At 40.8% G+C, this 16,214-nt stretch overlaps 1 protein-coding gene across 4 annotated transcripts in view; it reads right to left on the bottom strand.

Annotated features, from left to right (window-relative positions):
• Positions 1 to 1,661: 1,661 nt before the first annotated feature.
• The window catches only part of PSPC1 (paraspeckle component 1), a 64,119-nt gene continuing 49,566 nt past the window's right edge, over positions 1,662 to 16,214 (bottom strand). Inside the window, exons 7-9 of one of the 4 annotated variants that reach the window (XR_010025484.1) lie at positions 8,217 to 8,320; positions 5,799 to 5,898; positions 1,662 to 2,223 (exon numbers count right to left, since the gene is read on the bottom strand). Coding sequence is in view for 2 of the 4 variants with exons in the window: in XM_063127063.1 (XP_062983133.1) it covers positions 11,619 to 11,630 (12 nt within the window). In the remaining 2 variants the exon portion in view is untranslated. Of the gene's footprint in view, positions 2,224 to 5,798; positions 5,899 to 8,216; positions 8,321 to 11,309; positions 11,631 to 16,214 lie in introns of those variants that run through there. The other 3 variants (XR_010025483.1, XM_063127063.1, XM_063127060.1) reach the window with 3 other exon arrangements.

The raw sequence follows: 16,214 nt of genomic DNA, 5'->3' as shown, positions 1-16,214 counted from the left end.
CGTATGAATCAAAATTTCTTTGTGTAACAGTAAACACTGTTACACAAACTTTAGCTTGTGTTGTTCTGTATCAGGTGGTGTGTAAGAATTGAAATGACTGGTAGTGGTTGTACACTTTAAGTTTAGCAGTCATTTTATTATAGTAAATTTATATAAGCCTGTAGCAAATCAATTGAAAGGCAACTTCAGTCTGGTTCTATTAAGGGGTCAAGGTTTGACATGTCGGCTCTTTATAATAAAACTTTAGAAGGATGAAAGTCTTTTTTAACATCTTTTCCCAAAGGAAACATAATGGGGGATAACTGTTTTATTATACTTAATAAAGTTAGAATGTATTTGAAGTAGTGGCTTGACAAATACCTGTGACTGATGGACTGATGAGTCTACAGCCACTACTATGTTTTTTTCCTGGACAAAAGAGTGAGAGAGAATGGAACATTTCAGGCTATAATCCCAGCAGTGATTGAATTTGTAGTATGAACTACATATATTTCATAAGAGTTGTATGTAATTACAGCCAAGAATCATTTTGGTGTTTTAGAGGTGAGCCTCCTGTAACAACTTGAGGTACGCTTCCTCCAGACCACAACTGAGCTGGTTTTGATAACTTATGACAAAATACTCTGTAGATATCCTATGGAAGTAGTAATATCAAAACTTACAGCTTGGATGGAAGTCATGGTAAAGACAAACAGTAGCTTTACTTTGTTAACCACAGTGGTTTAAAATAACTTTCAATAACTAGAAGTCCACAGATATTCCAGGGTAGGAGTAGGCAACTTCCAGGAAGCTTATGGACAACAGCCCGCCCACCCCAAATTTTCTGCTATGGCCAAAATCACAGCAACTTTGCAAAGAAGCGGCATATGGGGAGTGTGTGCCTTCTTCCTAAGCAGAATCACGGTTTTCTGTAATTCAGTGGTGATGAGGGAACACAACGGGACCATTCTTGCCCTAGGGAGACTTGTAGGCAGGATTTATGCTCTGGATAGGCATTTGTAAGAATGGGATGTGGAATATTTGGTAGATATAAGACTAAACTACCCCTCTGAATTTGCTGGTACATGCTGAGAATGTGATGAGACAGAAGCAGAAGTGATTACTTGGCAGGACAATGCAAAGAGTTCTTCAAGAAATCGATACTCAGTTATCAATTGTGTGACAAATACTACATTACAACTCTCAGCATCAGCCAGCCAGAGGGTAAAAAAAAATACAGACTAACACTGCACAAAAAAATGAGCCACTATAATTACCTCGCTACTTCCTCGTTCTTTGCTAAAAAACAAAACAAACCTTTGAGGTGTTCTGCTTAATTCAGCACTACTAGAAGGAAGTTCTCTTTTTAATGCAGGCATAACATGGTATCATACGTTCTCTCTTTACAAGACAAAAGCTTCAATCAGGAGGTCATGAAGAGAATAGTACACTTAAGACAGAGCCAATCAAATAGTCACATTTATAGGCATGATTTCATAATTCATAATTATTATTATTTTTTATTTATTTAAGGATTTTTATGCCGCCATTCAGCCAAAAAAGGCTCTCATGGCGGCTTACAAAAGTATTTCTTGACAGTCCCTGCCCACAGGCTTACAATCTAAAAGACATGACACAAAAGGAAAGGGGATTGGGAGGGAGGAGGAGGAGGGGGGAAAGGAAAGCAAACTCAGGCACTACAATCTTAGTTGGAAAGTTCAGCAGTTACAGGTGACAGCAGGAGGGAGGGGGCTCTCAGCTGGAGCTGGACCCAGGCACGGTGGAGAGGTGCCTGGCTGCTGCTTCCTCCCTCACTGGTGGCCTCTGCAGAGACAGTTGGTAGCAGGAGGGAGGGGGCTCTGTGAAAATATACATAGCACCTTATTCGGAAGTAAAAATATACAGGTCCCTGCCTCCAAAAGGCAAACATTCTAAAATAGACAATGCAAAAACAGCAAGAGGAGCCTGGGCAAATGGAAGTTGTATGTACTTATACCTTGTTTACAGTCAGGTATCAGAATTGAGAAAATGGAGTCTTGGTTTTCATCCTTAGATCATTCTGCATGGCTGCTGACAATTTAGTTTTGACAAGCACTTGATGGTTACCACAGGTTATTAGATCTCTTCCTCATTTCTGGTGAGAGCACAATTATGGTATTTAATCAAGATGATTGCTCCTGCGTAACTTCCATGAAGGGTTTCTTCAGGGCAATACTGAATGAGATTTTACAGATCCATTCCAACCTTTAAAAACAACCCAAAATATTATAAGCATAATAGTCTCCAGTTAAGTCTATAGCCCTATACAGAAGACATCTTTTTGCCTTATTCGCCATGGTTAAAACCATGGTTTAAGGTGTCTTCTGAACAGGCCTCTATCTTTGCCACATGTGATCCTGACAAAAGGTTACGCAGACAATGGTTAGAAATGCTTTATATCCTGCTTTATATCCAAATTCATCTCTAGACGAATAAGCATTCCAGCTTTTCAAGAGAATACAGAAACCTTCATAATCTGTTCCCTTGTCCAGATTGCACAGGTGTTTCATACACACACCCAATCAAAACAACTAAATGGCCCAATATTTGGACTTGTGAGCTTTTCATCCATACTGAGAACATAGATATGCAGGATAATGCAACTCAGTGTCTGAAGAGGGAACATCTGGATTCACACAGTGCTAAAGAACTCTTTTATGGGCAGCTCTCACGTCTGCCCTGGCAGGGAATTCCATAGGCGGGGGCCACCACACTGAAGGCGCTTCCTCTGGTGGACTCCAATCGGACAATAGGTCTATGTGGAACCACCAGGAGATACCCTTGGATGACCTCAGTGACCGGGCAGGTTGATAGGGGAGAAGGCGTTCTCTCAGGTATCTTGGTCCCAAGTTCTTGTACACTAGTACAACCTGGCCTGGTAGTGAACAGGCAGCCAGTGCAGTTCCCTCAGCAGAGGAGTTACATGCTGGGAAGGGGCAGCTCCAGACAACAGCTGTCACTATCCAAGAGAGGCCGTAGCTGGCGAACCAGCTGAAGCTAGTAATGGGCACTCTGAGCTGCAGCGACCACATGAGCCTCCAGCGACAGAGATGGATCTAAGAGTATTATTTATTTATTTATTTATTTATTTATATATATATAGCACCATCAGTGTACATGGTCCTGTACAGAGTAAAACAATAAATAGCAAAACCCTGCCGCATAGGCTTACATTCTAATAAAATCACAATAAAACAATAAGAAGGGGAAGAGAATGCACCAAACAGGCACAGGGTAGAGTAAAACTAGCAGTATAAAAGTCAGATCAAAACCAAGTTTTAAAAGCTTTAGAAAAAAGAAAAGTTGGACGAAGAAAATGGACGAAGCCGAGCAAGGGAAGTAGAGACCCTTGGGCAGGTAAGAAACATGGCATCAGAGGAGCGAAGAGCACGAGCTGGGCAATAGTGTGAAATGAGAGAGGAAAGATAGGAAGGAGCTAGACTGTGAAAAGCTTTGTAGGTCAACAAGAGGAGTTTATATTGGACTCCTTGGTGAATTGGAAGCCAATGAAGAGATTTCAGAAGTGGAGTGACATGATCAGAGCGGCGAGCCAAGAAGATGATCTTAGCAGCAGAGTGGTGAACAGAAACCAAAGAACTGATGTGAGAAGAAGGAAGGCCAGTAAGAAGAAGGTTGCAGTAGTCCCAAACTACGAACCTGATCTTTCAGAGGGAGTGCAACGCCATACAGAACAGGCAATGAGCCTATCTCCTGGCCTTGGGAATGACTCACCTACAGGGCTTCCGTCTTGCCAGGATTCAATTTCAGTTTACTGGTCCTCATCCAGCCCATTACTGAGTCTAGGCACCGGTCCAGGACCAGCACAGCCTCACCTGATTCAGTTGTCACAGGGAGACAGAGCTGCGTGTCGTCAGCATACTGATGGCATTTAGCTCCAAATCCCCTAATGACAGTTCCCAGCAGCTTCATATAAATGTTAAATAACTTTGGGGACAAGATGGTACTTTGCAGTACCCCACAGCTCAATTGCCAAGGGGCTGAGGAATGTTCACGCAATGCTACTCTGAAAATGACCCTGTAGGTAGGACTGGAACCACTGTAGCACAGTGCTTCCAATGCCCATCCCACAGAGTCGATCCAGGAGATTACCACGGTCAATGGTATCAAAAGCCGATGAAAGATCGAGCAGAATTAACAGAGTTGCACTCCCCTGTCCCTCTGTCGATAAAGGTCATCCATCAGGGTGACCAAGGCTGATTCAGTCCCGTAACCAGATAGAAAGCCAGACTGGAATGGGTCTAGATAGTCAGTATCCTCCAAGGATGCCTGCAGTTGCTCCACCAGTACCTTCCCTAAAAAGGGGGTTTGTGACTGGATGGTAGTTGTCTAGTACCATCAGGTCCAGGGTTGGCTTCTCCAGAAACGGTCGCACTACTGCCTCCTTAAGGACAGCATAGGCTATTTCTGAAGCTTCCCCCCCATCCCATCAAAGAATTGTGGCAGCGGGAGGGGGGCAAGAAAGGGTAGTGGTCCAAAGCAGGGGTGGGGAACCTCTTTCAGCCCAAGGGCTGAATTCAATTTACAAGAAGCTCTCAAGGGCCACAGGTGGGCAGGGCTGATGGCAGAGTGGGTGGGGTAAAAGATACAAAAAGGCCAGCAAATTGTAGCTTAAAGCTCTCACTGCCAATAACTAAACTTTAAGAGAGAGATTTCAACCTTTTAGAATAGGGGTGGGTGGTTGGGTTTGAAGAACTTCATAAAAGTCAGGAAACAACCAAACAAGAGGTGTTTGAGCAAAAGGAGATGGGGCCAAGGAATGGGGCTATCTGGGGAACCCTAGCGAGCCTGGTTTCTTCCCAAGGCCTAAGGTTTTCCAATCCTAGTCTAAACAAAAATCTAGATTACATTTGAAAGGAGCTGAAGCATGTTAGGCTGTCAGTTGAAAAAAGGGGAAACGGAAAGAAATTAGGTAGGAAGGAAATTAGCCTGCTCAAGTCAAGAGACTTGAGGTTATAAGGTGAGTGTTCTGGGTGAGGAAGGGCCAATTTAGGGCTGGAGATTTATTCCATGAGGTTAAATAATTTCCTTCCCTGAGCTATAGGAATGTTCCAGGAGACTTTCCCAGGCTCTACACACCGTCTGCCCCCACCCTTCCCAAACAATAAATAGCTTGTGTTGAGAATGTTTGTGTGACAGGAATTGGAGCTCAATTCAGTTCTGGTACTGAAAACAAATTCCTTTACTCAAAATGCACACAAAGGCACCCTGGTTTTTTATATGTTGTTGTTGTTGTTGTTGTTGTATGTCTTTTACACCTGCCTCTGGTTGATGAATCTTGAAGACTTCTAGTAAAAATTAAAGTAGATCCTACAAATCTGAACTCTGCCAGACACTACACAGCCAAAACGTGGTGGCTTCATACAGCAAAGCAAGCTTGCCTATAATTTTGAACACTACATTCGACTTCCAAGACCTAAGACTTCAAAGATTGGAGAGGTTTGGGCAGTGACTATATGGAGAAAAGGACACAGAGAAAGATGAATGTTTGGCAAGAAAACAAGCAGCTGTTGAGAGAAACAAGGAGCTGTGCAGGGCACCTAAGTGCCAGCTACGAGGACATATATACCTTCAAGCTTTTCTCGATAGCCCTAAGGGATACACAATAGCTTCAATATGAAACACATTCATGTTCTCAGAATAGAGATAAAGCTGGGAAGTATTTCTGTGTCACAAGTTTTTATTTGCATTCCAAAACACTCCAGAAATCTTCTCTATACTGGAAATGTTAGTTTTATACCTGACAGCTTTAAAGTACTTACTCTCCTCAGATGATTCTGCCTTTTGTGTTAGAGTACCTGGCACAGTATTTGCTTGCCTATAACTCCGCATGGTGAAACTGTCCTGAAAAGTTTACATTCACTAAGGAATAAGAAAAAGAAACAAATCACTGATTTGAACAGAAGCAGTGTGTTGCATCCAATTATGACTTTGCATTAGTGAAAAGTGCTTCTGCCCATTTTGGCTTATCCCCTTTACTTTCTTTCTGGAGGAAAGAAAGGAAACCATTCTTTCTGTAGGATCACCCAACCCACCCATAGAGGATTTCAGTGGGGATGGGAGATTTCGTTCATAACACACTTTTCCACTAAAACAGTGCTTAAGGCAGCTAGCTATAATAAAAGACATTAAAAGAAGTCAGCAGGCGCATTTCAACTGGCAGGTCATTCCACAGCGGAGTGGCGGCAAACGAAAAGGTGTGTGACTGCCAATCTCATATTAGACAATCGCAGCAGATGACCCTCCAAGGACTTTAAGTGGTGGGCTGGAACTTAGGGGAGAAGGTGCTCCCTAAGGTACCTTGGACCAAGACCATGTAGGTCTTGAAAAGTAACAACCAGCGCTTTAAATTTTGCCCAAAAAGGAATTGGCAGCCAGTGTAAAGAGTTTAAAACCGGTCTTATATGGTCTCCACGGGATGGAGCCTAACGTGCAACTGGCAGTCACACGCCAGAGGACCTTTTCCTTTGCCGCTCCTCAGCTGTGGAATGACCTGCCACTTGAAATGCACCTGCTGACTTCTTTGGATGACTTTAAGCAGGCATTAAAGACTCTATTATTCTGGCAGGCCTTCCCTTTTAAGAATCTTATTGCTGACTGTTATTTAATGTTTTTATGCTGTATGGTTTTATTCATTATGGGTTTTTAATTGTTTTTAACATTTTTATGCTAACTGTGGTATTTTATTGATTGTTTTCTCTTGCTTTAACTTTGTATGCTACCCTAGGGTATTCTGTATATAGGTGGGATCTAAACTGAAAGCAGCAGCAGCAGCAAAAATGTTACATTATAAAAACATAGCCACATCAATTAAACCCTAGGTCAGCAACCAAGGCACCTTTCACAAACATAGGCAAAAATCAGGTGCCTTCCCTTGGGCGAGGAATATTGTTTTCTGCTAAGGCAGAGGTGGGGAACCTACTTCACCCCACGGCCCGAATTGGTTCGACAGAAGCATGCTGGGGGCCACATGCCAGCAGTAGGCAGGGGGCACTTCTGGCATATTCCCTGATGCATTTGCTCTTCTCTCATGTGCTTATACACCTAGATGCTCACATACAGTATCATCCCCACACCCAGTGCCTCAAAGAGCTGCTCCTGGAGACACCAGCTGAATTGCTGGGACTCCATCAGCTTGGCCCTGTGCCCCCTGGCCCAGGCAAAGACCTCAAAGACCTCAAGGAGCAAGGCACTGGCTGACGTGTACACCTGTTACACTTTCTGCTCTATTCATCCATCGGACAAGGGGAGGCAAGAGTGAAGTTTATCAAGCTACGGGCTCCAAAAGCACTCCTTGAGGCTGCAGCTCCATCTACTCTTCCTTCTGAGGGGGCAAACTTTGGGGAGGGCAGAGGCCTCATCCGAGGCCTCCATAGGTCAGATGAGGCAGCCTGGGGGACACGGACACACACATACTCAGTCTGTGATTGAGGCAAAGCCACTAATGGATATAAACCAATGATCGCAAGTTAGATGGCAACTGGCAGAGATTTACAGCAGATAAATTTAAAAGCATATACGTTTGCCCACGACAACGTAATATTCATTCTAAAGCAGAAAGGCAAAATAGCAGTATCAAAACAGCCGTATCTCTGGCTCAAAGCACTCACTTCAAACAGGTTCCTTCAGATCATGCCATCTATAAGCATTGCCCCCCCCCCCCACTTTCTGCAGGAGACAGAAAAGCCCTCACTGCACTTCCTACTGGATTGCAGCTCCCCGTTAGTGATTACGAAAGGAAAGCTACCTCCTGGCATGCAACAGGGCCTTGGGAATCCTTTGTAACTTCCCTGCCCAGTTTAGGATAAGCAAACATGTATGCTGGGGTACAGAACATCTTTCAGCCCAAGGGCCTCATTCTGTTTCAGAGAAGCTTTTTGGGGCAGCATTCCAGTAGTCATCTGGGCTGAAGGCAAAAGTTATTTTGGTCAAAATGCCAGCATAGTTCAGATTAAGGTGGGTAGCTAAGCCTTAGGAAAGGCATTTCCCATTTTAGAATGGGGAAAAACTGCACAAAAGCCGGGAAAATAAGTGATCAGTGGTTGGAGTAAAGAGTTGGGCCAGGAGAAAGCGGATGGCCCACTGGTAACCCCCAGGAGGCCTGGATTAAGCTTCTGCACCCCTGGTGTACGTAGTTACCCAAAAGAGATTTGGGGGATGGGGAAGAGGGACACACATACCTGAAATTGAAGTGAAGATTCAGATTTCTTCCCTTCTAATGTTTCCTGGGACAGACACTGGTGATTTTATACCTTCAAGCACACATCAGGATCTTAAAAGTTCCCTAGAAATAAACAATATTTAATTATAGATTATTATTATTATTATTATTATTATTATTATTATTATTATTATTTACCCTTTCCTTGGCATTTCACAAGCTTCCTGAGCATATTCCTATACTTCCCATACTCAGGTTATATTCACTCATATTCCCCAGAGAGGGCAGTGGGAGACGAGAAAGGTTTCTCTATACCCTCCAGGAAACTCTTCCATTACAGCTTATCAGGCCAAAGACACCCCCACCCCCGCCGCTACTTCTTTCCCTTTGCACCTGGCAATGCTTCTGTCTCCCCCAAGAAACCCAAGTTGAAAAGCTCTTATGCCCCATATTTGCTGCTGACCAGCAGTCTATAATCTGGAGCAATTGTAGATAAATGTCAGTGTTACCTTGTCCCAGTCGCTTTTGGTAACGCAAGTGACGACAAAAAGGGTACAGTTTAACTCATGGATTTTGGCTGGGGATGCTCAACTTAAGACTTCTAAACAATGTATTGTGGAGTCCACTAAGGGAAGGGCTGTGTGTACTGCTCAAGCACTGAATTCAGTACTGCTGACAGAATTCAGGAAACCAATCCTCTACTTCTAGCCCATATGGCTGCAGAAAAATGCTTGGGAAGTCTCAGAGGCCAGGGTGGTGGTGGTGATGAGTTCAGGGCCAAAACCAGATTTTAATGCCAAGTAGGCAGGGTATTGCCTATACTCAGGATTAGCAGAAGTAGAAGTGGGCAAAATAATTGTACATACAATTTTGTTTACATATGCATAAACACATAGAAAGCCACTGAACCTGACATACAGAAACTTGTTTACCACGGTTATGCTTTTTTAAAGCACCAGAGTACACACAGCCCTGATTCAAAGAGTGGACTTCTCTCAAATCCTGGCTCCAGTAGGTATTTCTAGAAACAACCCTCCTTCATTTAACTATACAATCATGAATTGCGATGTTCTCCCAGTGTCAGTTCACATGTGGAAGAGAAACCTTGGAACCCTAACTGTGGGGAAAATGCTTACAATCCTGTATCGAGGAGAGGTTATTTTAGTATCCCAGAGTAGGATTTGGCATTTGACCTGTGAAATGGTGTCAAACAACAGCCACAATTGTTTGACAACATTTTTGGAATTTCCAATGATTTTATTAAAACAGAACAAGCACTGATTTTATTAAAACAGAAAAGGCAGTTTCGTCAGCAACGGATCTGATACTTAATGCTATTTTTTTAAACAAACAAACAAATGAGATTGTGAATCAATTAACTTTTTAGAAATATATATATATATATAATGAACTACTATAGTGTAACAGTATTAATTAGGTAAGGTTTCTTATAAATGAGAACAATTCACTGAACAGTTCTTGTCTTTTGCTTTTATCCTGGTACATCATGGTCAATCTGAAATTACAACATTTGTTTTTAAAAAAAACAATTTAAACCCCCCAAAGCAAAGTAGTATCAACTGCTTGGAGCCAGATTTAATCATGCTTAGAGTAGACCTAATGAAATCAATTGGACAAGTTTGTTTTGATTAACCGAAGTCCCACTGATCCAACCCACTGTTTATAAAGTCAGTATTTAAACAAAAATAAGCAGCAGGCCAGTTCTTTAAATAACATAATCTTCAACTGGTTTTTCGCTTCCATGTATAACAGCCTTCCCCAACCTGGTGCCCTCCAAATGTTTCAGACTACAGCTGCCAGTCCATGACATTGGCCATACTGGTTGGGGTTGATGGGAGTTGGGATCCCAAACATTAGGAGGGCATCAGCTTTCTCACCCCAGTAAACAGCAGCACATAGGCTTTCACATTAAAAACTGAATGTTATACTCTAAACTTGCAGTTTCAACCATTACAGCAATGTCACATACACCCAAACACCACAACAGAAGGACAAATTATCCATCTTGATTTGGTGCAGGGACCAAATTCTACCACTAACATTGTGAAGCTCATTTTTCAGGGCGATTGTGGTGGTGTGAAGTAGATGTAGTTTAAATAATCCCATGTGGGGAAAAACTAAATCCTTTGGAATGAAATCTACCGCACCATCATCTGTGTAATGCTATATTGGTGAACTGTAACAGCAAGGAAGCTTAAAGCTGTGCAACGAGAAAGTAAGGCAGAGCTGAAAGTTTCTGGCCTTCAGTTGATGAGATACATTGGATTGTGCTGTCACTTAGGGTAAACCAGCTGCCCAACTCTATTTTGGATCATTGCAAACGGATGGGCCGAGCAGCCCTTCCCTTGCAAAATACAGTAGCTCCACTGCTATTGTAGGCCAAAAAAAATCTATCTTGACAAACGCATTTGAGACTGTCGATATGACCTGCTTCTCCTTGATCTTAAAATATACCAAGTCCACTCAGTCTTGGCTCACGATTTGGATTTAATCCAGATCACTTTGAGCAAAGCTCCGATACACAACAGGGATTTCCTGGCCCTATTTCACCTCCCTGCCACTGGACCCTCTGAAACAGGGCATGGGGTTCCACAGGCCTTGCACAAGTGCTTTTCCACTTGTGAACAACATCTCTGGATCTAAGCTTAAATATTTTGCAGTGTATCAGCAAGTTTAAACTTTTACTTCCCAACTCTTCAATAGGATGCTTATTTTAATACAGTGTAAGTGGAGTTTGGCTGTTAATCCCGGTGTCATATTAAATTCTTGAAATGTTTTGCAATCTCCTACAATCCCAAAAGACTTTTTGACAATATTACAGACTTGTGTATTTGTTGATTTCTTACTTCATTTTTGTTTTTTAATAATTTTCATCACCACCATCCATGATCCCTACTGTAGCATAATAATGAGGAGCATAAACTGGGAAGCCCTCACTAGTTCACACCTTCAACCACAAACTCAATGGGTTGTTTTAGGTAAGCTATTCTCTCACAATCTCAACTGCCCATCAATACGGTGATAATACCAGCCTTGCAATGTTTCAGAAGGACTGCTGAGAAAAACGAGAAGTGTTTTGAAATCTATGCTGCTGTGAAGTGCTCGGTATTATTATATTCCCAGTCAGAACTAAATTGCCATGTTTAATTATACCTCCCCACTTGGCACCATCTCCAGTATTCTAAGTGTATAGCTATTTCTTGCTGCAGTACACCGATGACGATGCTGAAATCAGGATTGACTTCTGAAAAGCTCAATAGTCATTCACATTCTTGTATCAATCCATTAAAATTGTTACCTTTTATGTGCAGCAGTATTTCAAGCAACTGTGTATCCCCATTATGTCCTTTCCAGTCCACATTTCTCAAGTTTACTTTGGAAGATGCCGTATGTGACTAAGTCAAAAGCCTTGCTGAAAGAGAGATATAGTCTGTTGACGGTATTCCCTTTTCGACTAAACCAATTCTTCTATAAAGAAAGGTAATTAGGTTGGTTTCACACATTTCCTTGTTTGTCATTCTACCATGACTACTAGCTTCCCCTCAATTCCATGAGCTTCTTTAATTTTACAAACTTGGCAGTAGTTTTAAAGTAAGTTGTTGTACAGAAGTCCAAAAGGAGTAAAACAGACAGTTTCTCATCCCTTCACATTTTATCAGCTGTTGTCAGAGCCTTATCCAGCAGTTTAGCTTTATCTACTGTATAATGAATGGTGTAAAGCAGTGCTTTTTTGACCCATAATAGGAAAAGTAAAGGTAGAAGGATATACCAAACCTACTGATTTTCTGCTGGTATTTATATCTGTTAAGGAGCAACAGAGCACCCTGCACAACAGGTATGTCTTTGCTTTGAATAGTGGACACCAATGCACAGTTACCTGCCACCCTAGTCATCAAACTGGTTTCACTTTTAACGGGGAATAATGATGAGCAATAATTAGCAAGCTAGCTGGTTTTCAAGCTGAATGGGCAAACAAGACCAACTAAGCCTACTGTGCATTTAATGTATAACAATGCGAAACAGCCATTGGAAAATTGCTATGTGAGAAAATTACTATTTTGTTATTTTTCACTACATCTGATGTTAATTTGTTTTAAATTGTTGTTATTCTTTCTGAGCCGCGTTTAGCTGAAGGTGGCCTAAAATCTTTAAAAATTGAATTATCCTAAGCATGCCGTGCCAGTGTTCAGGGATGGACTACTGAGCAACCTTCCCTATTCTGTGCACGTAGTTTAATTATATAGTACCATGCATATTAAGCTGCCAGTACTATCGCACCTGTGAATATGATTTCTGCTTAATGAAATTACAGATATATCTTGCATCTATGGGCCAGAATATTGTAGACAGATACATATACAGTCCTTCCTAAATTGAGAATATCAGTTTTTATATTAAAGTTACATTGTAGTTACATTGTTAAACCTAGGGATGTACGGATTTTGTAAAATCCATTCCATCTGCATTCAGTGGATTGTCAAGTGCCTTTTGTTTCATCATCCACTCACTGGCAGAATCCGATTTTTTCCAATTTCCTGAATTTGCACAAATTTGCAGTTCTGCAAATATGCAATTTCCCCAAAGCATGCATTTTTGTGTTTTATTCTAAAGGGGAAATGAGCATTTTGAGATGGTTTTTTTTTGTATTTTATGTATTTAGTTTCTATGATTAAATTTGTAAAAAATTTCATCATACAAAACTAATGAAATCCATGGCTTAGATGAATAGAAATCCGAACACATTTAAGTCCACTGTAGATTTCTCCAACTTTCCTACTTAAACCTAAAGCTCTCATTTCTAACAGTTTCATTTTGTTATATCTTTTAATATTTACTCTCCAAGATATTCTGAATCTTGAACATTTCCATTACTCAGTAAAGTGTACTAACTTATAAAGTTGGTTTAACTACTATTTCAAATAGAAGCTAGTAAGTTTTAAACCTCTGTCTTGCTGCCCATTTCTGCCGGCAATACAGTTTGGGAATTTCCTTTACCCTCCTCTCCCATTCAACTCCCCAACCCCGCTCCAAAGGGTCCCCCACACTGCTGAGCAGATTTGGAGGGCACACGGGGGTAAATTCCACCTGCCAGTGGTGTCTATTCCACTGGCAGGACACCACCGGATACAAACCATCCTATTATCTTGCATTGCTTTATTGCAGCCTTCCCAGTCAGCATGCCCATTGGCAACACAACCGGAAGGCACCAGTGGGGAAGGTTACTTTACTGTATACTGTACCTATTGTTGGGAGTTAAGACTCTTGAGATGTGCATATTAACTGCTTTTCAGCTGTTTGTGGTCCTCTAAAGCAACAAAATCCACACCTGAGGCTGTAATCCCCTTTACTTCCTGAAGCAGCTATGGTGAAACAGAAGTTTACACAGAAATGGCACCGCACAGGACTTAAAAATACGAAGTTCTTGTGTAGATTGCTTTCAGTTCCAGAGCCTTATATTTAAATTTAACAATATTACACTGAAGCAAAGTCACTATACATTCAATACTATATTTTAAAAGCTTCCTTAATTTTTCAGCCTTTCTCAGTGCTTATTTTAAAGTCTCAGGATTATTACCATTTCAGAAAAAAGACGACTCCCTTCTATTTGTCTCTTAATATATTAAATTTAAAAGTTTCAGTTATAATTCTCACCCACCTGATTATTACAAAATTTGCATGAAAATTATCTAGCATAACAGTTGAGCAAAATATGATGTTCCACTGATGTGGACTCTATTACCAGGAGAAGGAACTGTTTTACAATCAGAACTTGTCCACAATGAAAGGAAAAAATCCATGTCTGAGAAGCACAGGGGGAGTTGCGTAACTGAAACCTCATGTAAGCTGCATTAACCGATTCAATACTGGTCAGACACAACGAATAGTAATGGTATGAAGGTAACAAATATTTTCACATTTATATTGTGTTTAGTCAACCTGCAACAGAGCTACCACACGTGGCACAGCCACTAAAAGTTTCTGACAGGTCTGGCCAAAAGCAGAAAAGCTTATTGGGCCTATACTAGCACACTGGCAAGCCTTTACTTCTCTTTGCATGTCCAATTCAATGCTACTGCCTTGTTTTCTAGCGGAAGAGACTGCACACAAACCAAACTCAAGTCATGGTGAAGACACATACAGTTTCTATAGTGAGGAGTCCACTACAATGGCACTATTTCATGCTTGATTCACGCTTGCCAAAAAGGCTGGCCATTGCTATAGCATAGGAATCTATTCTTTATTTTGAATAGTTATCCTAATTATCCTTTTATGATCAAATTTTTCTCCTTTTAACAAAAATATACCTACTGAAACCAGATGAAGTAAATAAATACTGTTTTGACAACATAATATTCAGAAACCAAAAGGAGAACTAAACAGAACTAATTTAAGTGTTTGAACACTGCCACAGAGCCATCCACAAACAATGAGGGCCTATTTATACATTATGGGAAAACTAACCCATGTTCTTAGTATCACGTTGCTGTGAAGAACTATAAGCAAGATGTGATGCGATATTGGCATCTCCATCCCCTGCAAGTGGCAGAAAACAAAGCAGAGGTAGGCAAAGAAAAGCACTTAATACAATGATATCATATCAAATCATGCCCAATGATATCATATCGAATCATTATCTGTTTGTTATGTCATTTGTCATTTGTTTCCCTATAACATCTAGGATGGGCTTTAAACAGTTCGCAGTTTTAGACTAAAGTGTTGTGAATTTAGTCTCTGTTGGACCAAATAAAGCAATATGAATGGAATACATCTGTCTCTCTTATAATGAAGTTTATTTTTCTGTGAATTTCTTTGAATAAATTATTTTAGTGTCTGACAGAAACTTCTTTGCGAGTTAAGAAAAAAAAACTAAATATTTTGAAGAGGTTTTAAAAAAGAAAAGGTTAATATTTCCTCCTCATACAGCAAGTATTCTGACTTTTCTTCTTCTCTATCATGGCCATATTTCACAAGCTCTATTTCACAAAGCTATATAAAGATTTAACACACTTTATTAAGCAATTTTGCTTAAAACATCAATTAACTCAAAAACAAAGGTCAATCTAAAACAGAATTTGGGATAGCAAACATATTTACAAAAATAAGAATGCCACAAGTTATTTGCTTATAGGTTTTTCCCCATGAAACTGTAGCTTGCAACAAGTCGAAAAAATGGCATGCCTTTAAGGCCGAATTATGTCCACCTGAAATGACTGGAAACACACCTGTAGACCCAAAAGACTTTGGCTTAGATCCAAAGGTTGCTTTGTGTGAGGCAAGAGGTCCACCACCACCCCAAATCACCAATTTCTTTTCCTACTAAAGTCCCCCACTCACCCATCCCACCTTGTTGCAGAAGATCCTTCAAGAGCAGCTTTTCTGAGTCAGGGAAGTGGGGAGGATGGGCCAGGAGCGCTTGTTGCAGAAGCAGAGTTCTGCTCGTGTTTCTCTAGCAGAACTAAAGCGAGAGCACAAGGCACTCAAAGTACTACGTAATCTTTCATATCTACTAGATTGAAAAATGAAATATCAATATTGATATGCGACAAAGAGTTTTAAACTTCGAAGTTCATATAAGCATGAAATGTATTTTTTTCTGAGAGTTGACGAATTAGCAAATTAACAATATAAGCTGCATATATAAGTCTTCAAAGCCCAAGGACAGGATTGGTTCCTTTTGAATGTTCCTACTAGAAATTTATGAACGAATAAAACAATTGGCTGGGAAAATCTTTTAAACAAACATCAAATCATTATTTTGTCAGATGACCACAATTGCAGGAATAGAAGTCCTCATTTGGAGGATGTGTGTCACACTTTCAACATACAATCCACATTTTGCCTATCAATAGAATAATTTATTCTGTTTTACTCATGCTTTGATGGTTCTAAAGTTACAGAGCTGTGAAGAGGTTATGAAACAAGACACACATTCAATAAGGGAGAATATCCTTACTCCTTTAGTAACCCTCACATATTAACACCCTGGCAGTTGCAG

The sequence above is a fragment of the Elgaria multicarinata genome, chromosome 5 (assembly GCF_023053635.1).
Source record: "Elgaria multicarinata webbii isolate HBS135686 ecotype San Diego chromosome 5, rElgMul1.1.pri, whole genome shotgun sequence".
Lineage (NCBI taxonomy): Eukaryota > Metazoa > Chordata > Lepidosauria > Squamata > Anguidae > Elgaria > Elgaria multicarinata.
The sequence above is the reverse complement of the archived record's forward strand: the minus strand, read 5'-3'. Positions and strand labels throughout refer to the sequence as shown.